We start from the raw sequence: 19,833 nt of genomic DNA on the forward strand, positions 1-19,833 counted from the left end.
GTCTTGAGATATTTGTTCTATCTCTATAATCTGGCAATTGCGGTATAGCGTAATACTGCTGTAAAAATGGGGCTGGTGTTGATTACGAGGCAGATTCACCCTGGAAAGGACTTTTTGGCTTGAGTGTTTTCATTCTTATTTAACCTATTTAAGCTATTAAATGAACCAGCTTTTAACTACGTTAAAAGAACAAAACTTTACAGATGCGATAGTTTGACTATCTCTTCCTTAAACCCATCTTAAGAAGAACAGTTACATATGACTAATTATTGTCCAAAACTTATTAAAATCTTAATTGCTGTGATTGGGCAGTTATTTACCATTATCCAAAAGTATAATTCAAATAATACCACAATTAGATCCTGTTACTCAGGGAAGTATGAAACCCAGCCTGGTCAGTGAGCTAAGTCAAGAGCTTAACTGGCAGGTTCCATCAGTCAGGATGTCACATAGCTGACTTCTTTTTAGGTAATAGGAACTGACCGTTCTTCCCGAGCTATCATAACGTGGCTATCATATTTGTCACAGCTTCTAAAAATAGAAGTTAATATTCTGACAACAAAAATGTCTTTAACCGCAAAAAACGGATAAAATATAGTTCTGCACACTTCTAAACTGGCAACCATTTAAAAGTCCGTCAATACAAAGCAAGAAATAAAACACCGCAACAACGGTGACCTCGCCTTCGCCCTCACGTCCCACCCCCGTCTTCAGTTCTCTCCCGTCTCAGTCTCAGACCTCTGTGACAGACACTGTTTTGAACTGTCCTGTCTGGTGGTTGCACACTCACATACTACAGTTGGAAATCACAAACGATGAATGACACATGAATCTCTGGGCAGCATTTACTATGTGCATTTGCAGGGACTTCTCTAAAGTCTACTCCCAGTGTGTGGATTTACCGGGTCAAGGACATAACCGACCACAACTTGACCGTATTAACAAATTACTGTCCCACAAGGATTGAGACCATTTATACTCCCGTTAGCCTGCATGAAAGCTGCCATCTCCTCATATCTTTGCTAGCAGTTACTCACTGAGGTAACTGTAAGAAATATATTTGGTTTTTGTCCAGGTTCCTGGCACAGAGCTGCTAAAAAACCCTCAGAATTTCCTAAGTGATAGGGGTTATCTTTTATTATTCATAAGGAGCCCCTTTCAATCACATCTAATAAATTTATGCTAAAGAGGTGACTTAGGGGGTGCTCCTAGAAAGCCTCCAGATGGGGCTGGTCACAGAGGGAGCAAGTAATTAGCAGCCCCCCTACCCACCTTCCTAACCTCCCAGAAAGGGGTTAGAGAGGGCAGCCTGGAGATTAAGAGCTACAAAGACTCTCAAATGGGAAATGTGATGAGCCCCAGGTTGGTGAACACATGGAGGTGGTGGGAGGCTAACTAACACCTGGGAGGACCCGGAAGTTTCATGGGAACCCGACACCCTGCCCTACACCTGTCTTCCATTTGGCTGTTCCTGAGTCCTTTATACCATAAAGTAAGTAAAGTGTGTTCCTGAGTTCCTGTGAGTTCTAGGAAATTATGGACCTGAAGAGGGTCTCATGGGAACTCTCAATTTATAGCGGGCTAGTTAGAAAGGGGCCTGGGACTGAATTTCCAATTATAAAAAAAATAAATCTATAGTAGTTACTACTATGGATTAGTAGCAGTTACCCTGAGCCTATAATAATAAAATATTTGAAGAATCATATCCATATAATCAGTTCATGACAATGGTTACCATTGCTAAAAGAAAATAAACGTTAATAGTTACTCTTACCTCCTTTCAATATAATGCCCTCAGTTACCTTTTCATGTGGTTATATTCCTTCAGGAATGCTTATGACGTTGTCTGCATTCACAAAGGAGAGAGGCTGGAGGCATAAAGACAGTAAGGCTGCCCAGACACAAACGCTCCAAAGCTTTATATCCAATGCAGGCAGGAGCTAGTCTCTTACAGCTAGCAACCCACCTCCTGCTGGTGAAATGCCCTGTGGTCCCCCCACCCCCCACCCCACAACGAATTCTGGCGGCCATGTGTCGCCAAAGAATTCAGCAAAAGCGGTGTCATGTGACTTCCTAAGTTATGAACCCTTACAACTTTCACCTCGACCTCTCGTGACACTTGCTCTGGGGGAAGCTAGCTGCCACATAAGAATTCCCATTACCCGGGACCAGTGTGCTGTGAAGAAGCCCAGGATATGCCATGTGGAAGGTTATGTAGGAACGAAACAAGGCCAGCCAGCTCTCAGCCCAGGTGCCAGACTCGTGAGTAAAGGAGCCATTGCGGACCACAGAGACCCAGCGACACCCTGTGGAGAGGAACCGAAAGCCCACGCTGAGGGCCCTATCCAGACCATGACCACATCTGCAGCCAACTGAGCCATTTCAGCTAAAGCTCGAGACATGATGGGTTTGAGACAAGCTGTGACCTGCCCGGACATGTGGCCCGCAGAATCCTGAGCACAATAAAATGGCTGTTCTTTCACGCCACTAAGTTTTGGGGTGGTTTGTTACACAGCAACAGATAACCTGAAAAATGCAAATACTATTGGTGACATTTGTTAAAAAGATGAGTGCAACTTGGGACTGCAGTTCTAAAGTGAAGAGTCTGATTCGGAGTGTCTTTGCTTGTGGCAGTGAGAAAGAACGAATGCACCAGTTCACATTTCCTTGGAAAGCTTTTAAAATAAAAGCTGACCAACCCAATTAATTCTAAAAGCTCTTGAAAGTACTGAGGGACCAATATATTATCATGAGTCACACACTCCTTTGAAATATTGGTCTCCCTGACTCAGCCTTCAGGTCATAGCACAAATGTCACTTGTTCCAGAAGCCCTGAAGCCGCAGGGGCCTTCCCAGCCCCTCCTGGGGGGGTGGGAGGCAGTCTCTCCTCACCAGCCTCTGTCCCACCTCCGCCCCCAAGACCGCACTGCCCGTTTACCTGCGTGCTTCCCACGCAAGTCGGGGCTCTCACCAAAGATAGTACAAGTTATCATTTCTATGTATTGGGTTTATAGGTATTTTTATTTCTTTTTGTTTGTATTTTCGAAATTTCCTACAATAAACATGTCATCTTTTACAATAAGAGACAAGATTAAGTTATTAAGGATTTTGGTCTCGTAGGTGCCACTGGATAGGTACAAGCCAAAAGACACATAGCGGGGCACCTGAGCAGCTCAGTGGGTTAAGCGCCCGGCTCTAGATTTCAGCTCAGATCATGATCTCACGGAAGGTTCGTAAGTCCAGACCCCGCATCAGGCTCTGTGCTGACGATGTGGAGCCTGCCCAGGATCCTCTCTCTCTCCCTCTCTCTCCCCTACCTATCAAAATAATATAACAAACTCTATCAAAATAAATAAACAAGCATACACACATAAAATAAAGACGTATGGCCATTTACTTCTTTACCTGAAAAATGGCAAGAATTGGAGTAAGCAGTCCTAAGACCCCTTCCAGATCTAAAATTCTGTAGTTTTATGGAATAAACAACTGAAAGAAATTGAGGAGGAAAGGAGGCAACCTTCCATCTTCTACCTCCCACATACCCCAGAAGGACAGTAGCCATTCAGCAAATATTTAGTGACTATTTTTCTGATTAGTGAAAGATAGTTAACTCAAGTACGGCATTCAGGTAAGCTTAACATCTGCTGCTTGTACTAGAAAAAACTCCAAACCAAGTACTCGGAGAACTATTTCTAAAAATACTCCTGTCACTATCTCAAGTTTTCTAGCCTTGAGGTTGCTTTGAAAATCCAGGCCTCAGTTTCTCAATCTACAAAACGTGAGAATTATGCCTTCGACTCCTATTCTAAAATGGTATGGACCAGGGTGCCTGGGGGACTCAGCTGGTTAAGCGTCCAACTCTTGATTTCGGCTCAGGTCATGATTTCGCAGTTTGAGCCTCACACTGGGCTCTGAGGTGACAATGCAGAGAGCCTGTTTAGGATTCTCTCTCTCTCTCTCTGTCCCTCCTCTGCTCTCTCTCTCTCTCTCTCTCTCAAAATAAACAAATAAACTTAAAAAATAAAGAAAAACCAGGGGCGCCTGGGTGGCTCAATCAGTTAAGCTTCCAACTTCGGCTCAGGTCATGATCTCACGGTTCGTGGGTTCGAGCCCCGCGTCGGGCTCTGTGCTGACAGCTGAGAGCCTGAAGCCTGCTTCAGGTTCCGTGTCTCCCTCTCTCTCTGTCCCTCTCCCATTCTCTCTCTCTCTCTCTCTCTCTCTCTCTCTCTCTCCCCCTCTCAAAAATAAACAAATGTTAACAAATTGTTTAAATAAATAAATAATGGAAATAAATAAAAATAAAACAGTATATGGACCAACAAGTGAAGAAAAGGCAGATGTGCTGCAGGCACCTTCTCAGTTTTCCCAGCTCGAAGCAAATATGTGCTAATACTGATTCAGGAGATGCTACTTCACTGACACCTATTTTAGATAAGGAGCTTCTATTGACGTCCTGGAAGAAATGAATAAGGGTTGATTTTAGAGAGGATAAATTGCAATAAAAGCTATTAGTTTCCAAAGAGGGTTGTAAGTGCAGGTCGCAAGTTAACATCCTGGTGCAAATAAAGTTTTAATAGAAAGTAAAAGAATCGGGGTGCCTTGCTGGCTCAGTCACTAGAGCACATGACTCCTGGTCTCAGCGTTGTAAGTTTGAGCCCCACATTGGGTGTAGAGATGACTTAAAAATCAAAAAAAAAAAAAAAAAATCTTAAGAGAAAATAAAAAATCACCTTCCCTGTGGAAAAGAAAGACTACTTACTGCTTAGAAATTCTTTCCTGGGTAAGACTTCACTCGAGCAAATAAACAAAATCCATTTCTCTCCCCTTCCTTCTTTCTTGAGGAAGGGCTACGACAGGAATACAGAGTGAATTTGCCAACTTACAGCCATGAGAGGTCAATGTGCGGAAGAAATCTGTAGGAAGGGGAACCTGGCCAAAGAAAAAGGAAGAACACGGACCAAAGAAATGCAGAAATGGGCAGGAGCTTGATGTCAAAAAGGGAGAACATGTGATAGGGGAAATTTCTCAGATAAGATCAAGAATGAAATCTCTACCTCGTGCAGCAACTGATGATCAACTTCCAAAAAGCTAGGAGATCAATTTTAGGACAAGTGGTTTGCTGAAATTAATAGAGAAATGCTAAAGCCATAAGGCTTCAGTGACCGGAGGATCTAAGCCAGAAAGCAGGGAACAAGGAGGTAGCAGGTCGGCATGATTTATCTCCCTCAGAAAAGAACAGCTGTGACATGCTGGAGGAAGTGAAGAAATGAAAACAGAAAACTCTCCCAGCTTCTAGGAACAGAACATTATCTGGGCTCTGAGATTCTAAACAAAGAGAAAAGGAGAACTGTCTGTGGTGATGAGGTGTAGGGTACCATCTCGGCACTGTGCCTGGCAAGAGAGAGGGCCACACACGCACGCTTAGGGCCATGTCACGGTCACCAACAGAGAGCACACGTCATGAGCTGCTTAGAGAAGCCTGGCTCTGCCTCTCCCCAACTACCCACACATCAAGTCTAGAAGACAAAAGCTAGAGATTCCAAGAATGAAAAAGGCCTGGGTGGCTCGGTGAGCGTCCGACTTCAGCTCAGGTCATGATCTCACAGTTCGCGGGTTCGAGCCCCGCATCAGGCTCTGCGCTGACACCTACAGTCTGGAGCCTGTTTCCAATTCTGTCTCTGTCTCTGTCTCTCTCTCTCTCTGCCCCTCCCCCACTCACACTCTGTCTCTGTCTCTCAAAAGTAAATACACGTTTTTAAAAAATGTGTTGTTGGTTTTTTTTTAATGAAAGACCAACTATCTCATCCACGAGTACCATCCTGAAGGAGTACACACTCGACTTCTTCCACCACTGGCTTTAACAATTACTCCGGCCAAACCTTTCTAGCTCTGGAGAATTCTTTTCTCCTTCATTAACAATACTGCTAGTGGTAATGATTCAAAAGTTAAGAAGTGAAATTTAAAATCGGCACCAAGGGGCGCCTGGGTGGCTTGGTCGGTTAAGCGTCCGACTTCGGCTCAGGTCATGATCTCACGGTCCATGAGTTCGAGCCCCGCATCGGGCTCTGTGCTGACAGCTCAGAGCCTGGAGCCTGTTTCCGATTCTGTGTCTCCCTCTCTCTCTGACCCTCCCCCGTTCATGCTCTGTCTCTCTCTGTCTCAAAAATAAATAAACGTTAAAAAAAATAAAATAAAATCGGCACCAAAATTAAATTTAAGATAAGAAGAAAAACATTCTCATAGAAAGGATCAATCAATAGTTATGTGATCTACCGATTAGGTACTGAAAGCATCAGGCCTGTGTATGTCGTACATAGCGCACTCACCTTTCAAACCAGACCGGCCAGCAGGCCTCCCGACGTTATTCCTCTGGTGCTTGGTGGACATGCGTTTTATCTGCCGAGGGGTGCTGGGGGGAGAGGTGCCATCAAGGTTCTCTGTATTGGTTTCATCTGGAAAGTCCTCTGGATCAGACTCGGAATTCTGGCAGCCGGAATCTCCTAACGCGCCCTCTTGCCTACGAAACATGATACACACAGAAAATACTCAGTGACGCGGTAAGTGAACTCAAATGTAAACTACTTGCAATTTCATTTAAGAACTCTTTGCAGAACTTTGCTACGGATACGTCTCCTCCTCGGCACCGGCGTCGTCCTCCTCTATTTGTACATGTGGCACTCACAGGAGAGCTCCTCTTTCGCCCGGTGGAGTAACGACCGTGACTTCTGCTCTGACCGCGAACGGCGAACAGCAGGGGAACCGCACGAGCAGGACGGCCCGCAGTTTCTCTGCTTAGAGAATTCTGACGTCAGTGACGTTTAAAACCAAAAGCTCACAGATTGAGTAAAAAGAGAGCAAAGGACTGGAAGATACCAATCAGACAGAACGAGGTATGTACGTGTGTGCTGGCCACTGAAAGCCGGGTGGGCGAGTGGACTTGCCTCGTCCTGCCCCGGACCTCGGGGCTGCTCTTCCTCTGAGGCACACAGAACAGAAAGCCCAGGAACGTTCTATGGTGACCCCGGCAGCAAAGCAGGGGGCACCGCTAACAGACGAGAGGTCCATGTTCCTATGTTCTCCGCCACACACGACGGGGCAGGGCTCGGGTGAGCAGTGGGGGAGGACGCTGGGGAAGGAGAAAAAGGAATTCGTTTCTCTCCAGCTTCAAAATGCCACTCCTCACTAACTTGTCCTCTGGTAATGCTTCCGGCCAATTCTCTATCCCCAGCCAGCTTCTCAAACACCACTATTTTGATAAAGTTCTATTTTTGCGAAACCAACAACAACAAAAAACTTATTAGTACAAACAGAAACAAATACAATCCCAGAACGGCAAGCTAGAAGGAACCGATCATGAAGCTCCTTTCAAGTACATACCACAGTCTACTGCATTCTGAATATTCTTTATTAAATACACCTCAAATTTTTAAACATAACTCCACACTATATCCAAGACAAAACCAGTTTTCTTCCTGGCAATTCATATCCTGATATAAAATCAAAGCTATTACAAAATCAAGATGGAAAAAAAAAAACCCACTCTAAAATATAGGATACATTATTGAATTATACTGACAAAATATCAGAAAATAAACTTTCAAAAAATAAAAATGCTGCAGAATTACATAAATTTACAGCACTGAAATCCATACAGAATCCCTCAGATGGGTCAAAAACTGACATAACCAGACAAGACCACTCTAGATACTGTGAATATACATGGCCCCACACATATGTGCATACATTAAGACATACAAATGAAATACCCTGAAAGCTGACTACAACAAATTAAATCATAAGCAAAGTTAGAAATGAGGTTTTTTTTTTTTATTTTTTTAACGTTCGTTTATTTTTGAGAAAGCATGCAGCGGGGGAGGGGTAGAGAGAGGGGGGAGGGGTACAGAAGACCCAAAGCGGGCTCTGCCCTGACAGCAGCAAGCCCGATACGGGGCTCGAACTCACAAACCACGGGATCATGACCCGAGCCGAGGTCAGACACTCAAACAACTGAGCCCCTAGGTGTCCCAGAAATAAGTTTTAAGTATTCCTGTTCCCTCAGGCTAACCACATCTATAATTTAAGTATCACACAGTCATACAATAAATAATACAACTTCCAGATGAACTTGGAATTTCCTACATCCATATCTTCTACACTCACTGCAAAATAGCTGATTCAGCTGAACAGAAGATACGACTATCAGTGACAAGGTCACTCATCTCATTTCCCCGTGTTGTAGTGGTTACTAGCATAAGCTTGGAATGATTAACACTAGGTTTTGTGGCACAAGGGACTTTGGTTGAAAGGCTGACTGTGCTAGTTAGTAGCCATGTGGGCCTTCGCCAAATTACTTAGTATCTCCACATTGCACATTTACCAAATAAAGATAATGCTTAGAATCCATACCTATGAGGATTTAATCCAATAATGTATGCTTAACAAAAGAGTAATAATAGAGCAGGGTTCACTAAATGATTGCCACTGCTCATATTATAAACCGTGGAAGTCACCAAGCCTATTGGCCATCATGAGGGAACCTGAGTTCCTTCCTCATCTGCTTAACATTAAGACAGGGGGTACCTGGCTGGCTCAGTTGGTACAGCAGGCAACTGCTGACCTCATGGTTGTTAGTTACAGCCCCACGGAGGGTGTAGAGATTATTTAAAAATAAAAATGTTTAAAAAAATAAAAAAGGAAAGGGGCACCTGGGTGGCTCTGTCGGTAAAGTGCCCACCTTTGGTTCAGGGCATGATCTTGCAGTAGGTGAGTGAGAGCCCCGCGTCGGGCTCTGTGCTGACAGCTCGGAGCCTGGAGCCTGCTTCGGATTCTGTGTCTCCCCCTCTCTGCCCCTCCCTCACTCATGCTCTGTCTCTCTCTGTCTCTCAATAATAAATGGACGTTAAAAAAAATATTTTTTTAAATAAAAAAGGAAAGAGAAGTCTGCCTTTGAGTTCAGCATGGTACAGGCCCGGAAACTACCTTAACATTTTTAACACCTTCTAAATTGTTTCAAATTCAATACTTTAACTTTTTTTTCCCCCACTAAGATAAAGTCAATGGTAAGGAAGGGCAGCATATTTCATTACTTTCGTATCTCCAAGTTTCTAGGATAGAACTCAAAAGCATTCAATGTTTTACCACAAAAACATATTTCATATTTCAGAATGGTAATCACAACAAAACTACAGCACAGACATTTAGTCAGTTAAACACATCAAGGCCAGAGAGCAGCGAATGCCAGGCTAAACAGAAAAATGGAGTCAGATAAAGGAGCAAACGAGACAATCAAAACATCCCTCTGCAGTGAAGAGAGACGTGGACTCAGGAAGCAGAAGACCAAAGGCCAAGTCCCAGCCTGACTAGACAGGTGACTGCATTCGTGACTTAATCTTTCTACGACTAAGAAAAAGACTAATATATAATTTGTAAAGCCAACATTCTAAAATACTTCAGGAAATTCAGTTATAAATATTTCAAAAAAGTCAAGGATATCAAAGTACTGGAAATAAACGGCTATGTGGAAAACACTACAGTATAAAACAGGCACAGAAAATGGCCTGTTTTAGTAGCATCCAGCAGCACTGTGTGCATGAATAAATTACTAAAACGCAAAGTATAGGAGGAGGAGGTTTTTATGAAGAGGGACTGAAAATGTCCAAACATCAGTGAGCCAGGTCTCCAAGGGCCAGCTCCCGGAGCTAAGGACAGAATCATGATCTCGGGATGAGGAGAGTTTATTTTTCAAGAAGTACCTTTGTCTGATCTACATATGATGGAAACAAGTCGACTGCTTTAGCAGATAAAAAGAGTCAAAGACAGTACATGTAATAAAGATGCTAACTTTTATGAAAAAATTTAATTTGGGGAAACAGAAAAAAAAATATTTGTCATCTAACTACGGACAAGTTATTTCTCTACACACGGAAAAATTCACTTGGCTGCACTCTCCAAATAAAAGTAAAAGACTAAATCCCTGTAATACTTCTCCAGAAGCTGAAGATCTCTTGTTTTCAAATCTGCATCTATCCCCAAACAGAAAGTCATCTTAGTCTATAACCTCACACACACAATAGACACTACTGGTTTCAAAGTATTTCCAAATTATTTAATTACTCTAACAGCAAACATAAAAAATGCATGGAAGCAAAGAGGAATACTGTCATAAACAATGTATTAAAATAAGATAAAACACGGTGCACTTCACCACTCTTTATTCATTATGCCACACAGAAAGTGAGGTAGAAAAACTGCCATGCGGAGCTGACAGCCACTTTCTTAGGATTACTTAAGCCCATCGAGATGGTACTCACACTCACTGAAAATGTTAATAGTTTACATTCCATCCAAGTAACTTAGTAACTTAATACATGTCAGTACAAAGTCCAAATATATTTGAAGGAATTTTTTAAAAGTCTAGCACTCAATAAGTAAAATTCATGTCTGCCATCCTGTCAAAAATTACCAAAGAAAAGGAAAATATGGCCCAACCCAGGAAAAAAAAAATCAGTAAGCAGACCAGAAATTTTGCTCAAACAGAACCTGTAAAGATGAAAATTATATCTGAAATGAAAAACACTCTGGATGGGATTTAAAAGCAGATGAGACACAGCAGAGGAAAAGAACCGTGAACTTGAAGATACAGCAATAGAAATGATCCAAAATGAATCAGAAAAAGATTAAGGAAAACAAAGAAAAAGAACAGAGCATCAGTTATCTGTGGGGCAGTAACAAGCAGTGTAACATGTGTTATTAGAATCCAAAACAGAAAAAGGGAAGCACAGAAAAAATCTTTTAAGAATTAAGGGCTGAAAATGTTCTAAATTGGAAGGAAACTGTAGTTCACAGATCCAAGGAGCTCCACAAACTCCAACCAGAACAACTTGAAGAAAACTATCAGTTTTGACTATGCACATCATAATCAAATTGCTGAAAACCAATGATGAAGAGAAAAATCTTAAAAGGAGACAGAGAAAAATAACTCGGCTTGGGAGTCTAAGCTAAGAAGCAATATACAATAGAGGGGTGGGAAGGGAAATCAAGCTAAAAGTTTCTTTTCTTTCTGTAAAAAGAAAAATTTATACACAAAATCTAGGAATATAAACACTAGTGGTAAGTTCAAAAGAACGTGCATCATTTCAATTAAGTAACCCAAACCATCCAAAACCTCATTTTGTATTAGCTCATGTGAGATGAGCTAATGTGGTCAGTTGACTGGTTCAGAATGTTGCCATGGATACCAATTATTTTGGATGAGGAAAGTAATACAAGGTTTACATCAATTGCCCTGAAACACTGGCCTGATATGTGCTGAAAAACACACAAATGTGAAATTCCTTTCTAGTGCTAAATTTCTGACAGTCATATAAAACAGTGTCTCACTCTTTTCACATCAAACTTTGCTAAAGTACTATTCACTTGACATAGAATCTGGTCTAACAAAAGTGTGCCCTGAACTCAACCCAAGGGGTTTTGCTGTCATTTCAATGGAAAATGTGTGGAAGACAAGACAAAAATTCAAGTAACTAGGGGTTAAATAGTTCTGCTGTGACACAGTTGGTGAACCACATGGTGCCCGAAATAGCTCATCTATAAAATAATGAAGTTGGATTAGACGAGTTCAAAAACATCTGTGGTTTTGCAAAAGCCCAAACACACCAAACACACACACACACACACACACACACACACACACACACACACCCTTCTTTAGAAGTTCTTTAGCAAAGTCCCTAGAAATCAATTTTAGGGACACCTGGGTGGCTCAGTCAGTTAAGCTTCCGACTTTGGCTTGGGTCCTGATCTCACGGTTCGTGTGTTGGAGCCCCGCATCAGGCTCTGTGCTGACAGCTCAGAGCCTGGAGCCTGCTTCAGATTTGGTCTCCCTCTCTCTGTGCCCCTCCCCTGCTTACATTCCATTTCTCTCTCTTAAAAATAAACATTAAAAATTTTTTTAAAAACAATCAAGTATTTTATTCACTTATGAAGTATAGTACTCACCCGTGTGAGATCCTCTCTGTCAACTCTGCCTTCTCACTAACCTATTCTCTATTAAACAATAATTAAAGAAAGATTTCAGGAAAGGCAGGGAAGGGGGTAGGCAGAGGTGGTAGATATTCTAGATTTCTTTTTTTAAGAATTCATACTAAAGAGTTTGCTTGGCTGGTGGTATAAATCAAAAGCAGCTAAGCTAAATTTGAGGTTGCTCAGTTGGTTTGTATTTGTAAGAGCCAATTAATTAAAAAGTTAGTTGATCTATATTGTCAGCCTATCATTGAATGTTTATCAGCTAACCTCCAACTAAACTGTTGTCAAACCTCAAATTTATCCAATATTTGCTAAGTTTTTAACTTTTTCTGTGGTGCCTGGGTGGCTCAGTTGGTTAAGCATCCGACTTTGGCTCAGGTCCTGATCTCACAGCTAGTGGGTTCCAGCCCCACATCAGGCTCTGTGCTGACAGCTTGGAGCCTGGAGCCTGCTTCAGATTCTGTGTCTCCCCCTCTCTCTGCCCCTCCCCTGCTCACGCTCTGTCTCTCTCCCCCCAAAATATTAAATAAACATTAAAAGAAATATATTGAACTTCTTCATTGACTCAGAGTATAGGGTCTTTACAAACCTACTGAGTCTTGGTTTTCAAGACAGACATTCAAACTTAATTTTTTTTAAACTAAATTCATTTTTTTTTAACAAAAGCAGATTAAAAAAAAAAAAAGATTTCCCGTGAAAAGAACTATCCCTCCCAACCAGTCTCAAAGCTCTGGGAAGGCAGGGACCCATCTATTACTGTTTCACCACAGTTTCTCCAATGTCTAGGACAGTACCTGGTGCAAATTATGTGCCCAATAACTACCTACTGAATAAATGAACTTGTGAGGCAAAAATAATGTTCTCTTTTGATACTTCAGACTTAATCATCATCTAAAGTCTATTAAAATACAATCCCACTTAATTATTTGAAGAATGTAATTTTTTTTAAAGGCTGCAAGAATTAAATGATTGTTGATTTCTGTGGATGATGTTATTGGGATACTGTAACCCTAGGTGCCAAGGTAACTACCTCCCGTCCAGAACAATGGCAATGGTGGATAACGGAGGGAATCGTGGTTTTGGAATGAGATTAACATGGGTTGAAATCCTTATGTCCCCACTCTTAAGAATACAAGCTTTAATCGAGTTACTCTAAATTTGCTTACACTTTCATTTATTAGAAGCCTTCTTATCAAATGCCACTGAGACTTGTGGCTAGCCAGTTAATTTTAAAAATACATATCAGGGGCGCCTGGGTGGCTCGGTCGGTTAAGTGTCTGACTTCAGCTCAGGTCATGATCTCACAGCTCGTGGGTTCAAGCCCCACATCGGGCTCTGTGCTGCCAGCTTGGAGCCTGGAGCCTGCTTCGGATTCTGTGTCTCCCTCTCTCTCTGCCCCTTTCCCACTCGTGCTCTGTCTCTCTCTCTCTCTCAAAAATAAATATTAAAAAAAATTTTTTTAAATACATATCAAGAGCATAAAGAATGAAACATGCAAACTCGAAAACCCGAAACATCTGTGGTGGCTGTGACTTTGGTGGCCTTCCACAAACCTGGCCTCCCAGTATTCACACCCTTCTATAATCACCTCCTCTTGAATCCAGTATGACCTTGTAACCTGCTTTAACTAAAGAGATGCAGTGAAAGTGACACTGGGCCAGTTACACCCTTGTCCTTCAGGGGAGGCTGGCCACAGGTAAGAAGGCCAGCAGCCCTGAGACTTCCGCGGTCTTCAAAGCCCCACCTAGGCAGGTGGACAGGCTGCACGAAGAGCCTAGCTAGGTCAAAGTCTTGTGAGCTTCCAGCTGACAGCCAGCACCAACTTGCTAGCTTGTGAGTGAGGCTATTTTGGACCTTCCAGCTGTCCACTGAACCCAAGCCAAGACCATGAGGAGCAGAAGACCCACTCAGTACCATAACAGATAAGAAATGGTTTTCATTTTAAGCCATTAAGCTTTGATATGGCTTGTTAAATTATAAGAGATAACAGACACACATATAAAACTTAAACATCTACTTTCACTTTAAGCCCATGAATGAGATTAAACCTATCACCACTCTGATGAGGGCCACAGCCTTGCCTTTTAGTGTGGGTCCCTGAGAGAAGTCATGAGTCACACGTACCACGACCAAGTGCGGTGTCTGCAATCCACACTCTGGTTCTTTAAAATAGAACAAGAATCTAAAGACTTTCGTGGAGCAACTTTTCCAGATTTTCATGATTTTTCTTCCTAAATGTTAACAGTCCTCTCCTTTACCTATTTGATGGCAATTTTCTTTTTGTGACCTATCTTGAGACTTTCCAAAGTATTCCATCTAGAGAGAAACTACAATTCTCTTTTGCATTCACAGTTCACATGTTTGCATAAAAGTGTACTAAAAAAAAAAAAAAAAGCGTACTAAATTATGCAATAACAATTAAAACATACAACAGACCTAAACAGATTTAGGAACAAACAAGGAACTCTTGATAAGCATATGTTTCAACTGGTGGAAACAGAAAGTCACGGCCATTCTAGAGTGTAACCTGTCAGTCATTCATGATGCTGCAAGCATCAGTAGATATGTTTCATAGAAGAAATGGAGAAGGTCAGGTCTTGGAAAGGGTTAGGTCACGTATGGATAAGGCTTACCTGACTTAGATCTTCTAGCAAAAGTCTTTTATTTAACTCACAGATTAACACAAAGTATACTTTATCACTCCTAAACTAACTAGAACAAAAAGAACACTTAAAGATAAAAAAATAAATATACACTCCATATGGATAAGTTCTGCTCATCATTAGAAATAAAAATAATTATAACCTGTTGAAAAAAGATTTTCAGGGGTGCCTTGGTGGCTCAGTCAGTTGAGCGTCTGACTCTTGATTTCAGTTCAGGTCATGATCTCACAGTTGTGATACTGAGCCTCACATCTGGGCTCCATGCTGGGCGTGCAGCCTGCTTGGGATTCTCTCTCTCCGGCTTCTTCTGCCCTCCCCCTCTCCCCACCACTCTCAAAAAAATAAAAGTATTTTCAGATGAAGTCTTTCAGAAAACAAAGTCTTATAAACAAATATAACAAACTGCTTTAAAGACTTATCTTTCATTTCTGGTTAACCAGAAGACTACTCCAAAAAAAGAACTAGAACCAAAAGAAGAGAGAGAGAAAAAAAGATAAAGAGAAGCTTTAGGTATCTAAATACATATAAGTCATGCTACAGATGAAAAGACAAATGTGATTATTCTCGTTTTTTCTGCAATTTTGCTGCAAGAACTGAGGATAAAAAGAAGAGGGCAAAGAATAAGACATTTTCAGGTGTGCTTTCTTATTTTTACCAGTTCTAACAGCTCCAAAGATGTATGAGCATATCTATCATCTACATCTTTTTCCAAAGCTCTGCAAATCAACACTAGATCGTATGAATATAGATTCGCAAGGAGACAATCAAAATGGAACAAAAACCCTTCTGAGATGCACCGATTAGGGGCCTTCCAGCTGAGTTGTTCAACATGAACAGGAGAAGGATGCCGGCAGCACAGGTGAGAGGATGTCTTTTCAATACAAGACGTGAAAATAAGCACAGATCAGTCTTGTTGTGAACGCATCTGATGATGAAATGCCCATGGAAAAGAATTTAAAGAAAGCAACATAAAAGTGCTAATTCATTCAAAAGGAGAATTGCAGGGGTGCCTGGGTAGCTCAGTCAGTTTAGCACCCGACTCCTGGTTTCAGCTCCAATCATGATCTCGCAGTTTGCAGGTTCGAGCCCCACGTCAGACTCGGCGCTGACAGTGTGGAGCCTGCTTAGGACTCTCTCTCTCTCTCCCTCTCTCTCTGCCACATCCCTGCTCATGCTCTGGCTCGCTCAAACTAAAAAAACCTAAAAAAATAAATAAATAAAGAGAACTGCGGGGCTGAAGCAGCTTAAGTGGGAAGATGAAAAACTGGACCAATGCTGGAAGGAAGAGCAAACAAAGGGTCTTCTATGCCAAGTGTGCACAAAACATTAAAGAGAAACAAGAAAAATGCTTAAAATTTTAAAGGGAGCAAAAAAAAATTTTTTAAGGTAGCAATAAGAATTATGATGTCCCCTCTACCTACTCTAACAAATGAGAACATTTTTTAAATTCCCTTATTTTAATTTTAATTTATTTGTGGAAAAAAACACATTTTCCATCATGAATTACTCCCTGTCATTCTTAGAAATCAAGTAACTGAGGAGCCTCTTTCTGTAGGAAACACATGAGCTGTCTGAATCGCCTTAGCTCAAGTTACCTTTCTAATTCAGATTTTTAAAATAGTTTTAAGTATAAATATGCTCTGTGACACACACACACGCACACACACACACTCAAAAGATGAACCCTAACTCTTGGGGATAGACAGATCTAGGAAATATGAGTATATTAAATATATTCTCCCAGGGTTTTTAGCGACGTAAACTGCAAAGAAAAGTGAGGAAAGCAATTAGGACAATTTGGACATAACATCCCTCACCTCTGCTTTGACATCAGCTCAGAAAAGCTCATTTATCTAGGGACCAGATCTTGGGTTTCCAGCACCATGCTCCAATAGAAGAACCAGAAGAAATGGCTGAGTTCAGGACTGGGGCAAAGAAGATGTAATACAAGCCTGGAGCACTTTGTAGTGCCAGCAAGTGAGGAAGTGCTCAAAAAACAAACAAACAAACAAACAAACAACCTATGGGAGTATTTTAGAAGGACACAGAAACAGAGCTCCCGTTGGCCAAAACTGGAAAATTCTGGGCAACAAAATACAGATATAGAATTATACCCATGAATTATATCCAATTATAACCATGAATCCATATTGATATAATTACTAAATAAATACATGGGAGAAGAGAGAAGTCACCTGTACAGACAAAAATCCAAAGAATTTAAGTCTACATTCCCCTCCCAAGGACGGGGAGGTTAACTCCCCACCACTTAGGTAGAATAACGTGTCAACGCTGGCTCACTAGCTGTGACAAATGTAGACAGTAGAAATACTGAAATTCTTTACACTATCTTTGCAATTGTCTCTAAATCTAAACTATTTTATAATAACCAATTTATTTTACACTTGATTATCTTAATGATGCTGTATGAGACAGTTCCTCGATGATGCTGAATAAATTTGGTGCTACTGTACCAGGTACAAAAGACTAAGAACCAGGACTAAATGGAAAATGTAGTATTATGAAATCAAGCAATTCTTTATCAACAGAACTGATGATTGTGGTTGTAAAAAAATTTCAAACGATAAGTAAAGAAATGCCCTTTAAAACAGTGACTTCCAAAATTGGGATATCCATCAGATTTCTATTTATGTTTTTAATCAGCTGTATAATTCGTTACACAGTAATGAATGATTTCCATTCTAACAGTATAATTGCCTCCATTAGGTACTGAATTCTGACCATCTGCCAGGCACTATGCTAACCATCATATGTAATTTCACCTAATCCTTGCCAGAGCTTATGGAGCCATTGTAGAAAGGCTTCTTTGCCCAGAAGGCCACTTCTCATTGATTATGAGAAGCGCTCGTCATCAAATACCCATTACATACTAGGTAGTCAGTCAGGCACTCTACAAATGTTATCTTATTTCACCTTCCCGATGACCCCCGCAGGTACTACTGCGGTCCCTAAGCTGCAAAGGTAACTTGTGTGCTCAGCTGGAAAGGACCTGAGCCAGAACTGGAGTCCTGGCCTAACCCCACGGCCCAGGGCCCCTGCACCCCCAGCCTGGTTGCTGGGACGTCTGCCCTCTCCCAGTGGCAGACACGGAGGAATACTCCCCCTGTGGAAGGAGGCCCCTACGGGCTGGAGAAAGAACGTGGGAACAGTTCGGAGATGTAGTACTCAGCCGAGCTGCAGGACTCGTATCTTTGCTGATGCCTTTTAACCACTCCACGTCAAAATTTCCTCACCTATAAAGGCGTTAGCCTGGCTAAGATACTGAGTCTCAATTCGGCTGGGGACCACAGTGTGACTACAATTTAAGTGAAAAAACAAAACGAAACAGAATAGTGAGGGCTTTGCTTGCCCTACCTCTTTCTGCGTATAAAAGAAAAGGTCTAAGTCAAATCCTCTCCCCTTCAGGTAGCTGCTTACCTTCCCTACCAAGTCCAAGAATTACGCCCTGTCTTCCCTTAATTTACTGTCCTCTAATAGAGCACTCCTCAGATCAGGCTAGTGTTTCCATTCGTTTTGTGTAAATCTGCGTGTGTTTATACCTAAAACAGAGCCTGAAACTACCCCCTAGAAGGACAGAAAAGCAAGCCTTTTAAATCAGAGAACAATAATTTGAAATTAACAATTAACTTTTTTTTCATTGAGAACAGGATTTTGTGTAAGAGAGGAGACAGAGGGCAATACAAAAATTTTAAGGTGTATTATCTTATTCACTTCCGTTTTTTTGTTTCTTGGGTCTTTGTTGTAGTGACTGGCTTATTTAGAGCTGAAAACACACATTAACTGTCCCATGCTTCCCTGTGTGTGTAGCTGCGTCAGCGACACTATTAGCTCCTCTAGGACGTTAACTGTGCCATTCGTTCAACAGTGGCCCTACCGGACAAGCGCTGTGCTAAGAGTTGAGGAAGAACACACGACTCAACGAGAGCGTCACCATTCCTGCCCTCCTGCAGCTTCCAATCTGCAGAAAGAACTAGATACTTAGCACGTAAGTGCGCACACACCAGTGTTTTCAGTGCGGTCCCCCATTACGCTGTGAACGACTGCTGGCGGACGGGGTCCAGCCCCGAGAACTGGGACAATTCCCAGCGACGATAAAGCAGACTTCTTTAAGAAGCAACATTTCAACCGAGATCGAAAGCTCCGAAGGCCCCGACTGGACGAAGGAGAGGAGGAGCAGCTGAGACAGAGGAGCACGGGGCTCAGGAGGAACCGAAAGGCCGTGACCACCAGGCACAGAGCGGGCAGAGTGAACGAGAGCCCCCGCAGGCGCAGGCGGCCGTCGGATTATGTCCTTCGTCCTAACAGGAACCTGTAGCCGCGCGGGCGCTAAAGCGGGGAGGACATGAGCGAACCCACCTCCCTAAGCATCTTCCGCCCCACTGTGCTCTACTAGACAGACGTACAGATACGCACCATTTTCTGGCACTACGTCGACTTTTTCACACACAAGGCTTCTCAACTATTCCATCACAAAGTCAACCTAAAGGGTTATTCTGTCTATGCTATTTCAACAAGCAAGACCGTTCCCCGGCTGGGAGCCCAAAGAGGAAAGAGAACTGCTCACCTGAGAGGAACGATGCCTTTAGGGATCGTGAAATGCTTAGAAATGGCCCCTTAACAACCAAGAAGTAAAACACTACCCAACACCAAAGACGTAATTAAAGATATATACACGTACACAAAGTTGTCTCGTGAAAAATATAATTTTCTTCTAATTAAAAACTACGTAAACTAGGAAAAAATGTAAATGGGTCTAAAACAATTTTAGAAGAAAAAAATAAAAGCTCCCATTTTTAATTATATAGCTTTCTTCACTCAAGAGAACATAATTGGTAACTGTGGTTGAATACATAAGGCCAACGTGAAATTTACTGGAAATGTAGAGCCTAGAAGTCTTGTTTGTGCCAAAAATAAACACCACCTACGGTTTCAGAAAAGAATGTCTCACAGTATACACTTAAATGCAACACGTACAAAAAATATAGGGAACACAAAAAGAGTTAACGTATCAAAACTGTATTTTTGTTTAATTTTTTTTCTAACGTTTATTATTAAGAGGCAGAGAGAAACAGACCATGAGCATGGGAGGGCCAGAGAGAGGGGGAGACACAGAATCCAAAGCAGG

At 41.9% G+C, this 19,833-nt stretch overlaps 1 protein-coding gene across 3 annotated transcripts in view; it reads right to left on the bottom strand.

Annotated features, from left to right (window-relative positions):
* The window catches only part of MAP3K4 (mitogen-activated protein kinase kinase kinase 4), a 114,112-nt gene that overhangs the window by 68,159 nt on the left and 26,120 nt on the right, over positions 1–19,833 (bottom strand). For all 3 annotated transcript variants that reach the window (XM_047101695.1, XM_047101696.1, XM_047101694.1), the window contains exon 2: positions 6,327–6,517. In XM_047101695.1, coding sequence (XP_046957651.1) covers positions 6,327–6,517 — 191 coding nt within the window. The remainder of the gene's footprint in view (positions 1–6,326; positions 6,518–19,833) is intronic.

The sequence above is a fragment of the Lynx rufus genome, unplaced genomic scaffold (genome assembly GCF_022079265.1).
Source record: "Lynx rufus isolate CCGP_SWC_20201006 ecotype Redwood Valley unplaced genomic scaffold, mLynRuf1.p SCAF_6, whole genome shotgun sequence".
Classification (NCBI taxonomy): Eukaryota; Metazoa; Chordata; class Mammalia; order Carnivora; family Felidae; genus Lynx; species Lynx rufus.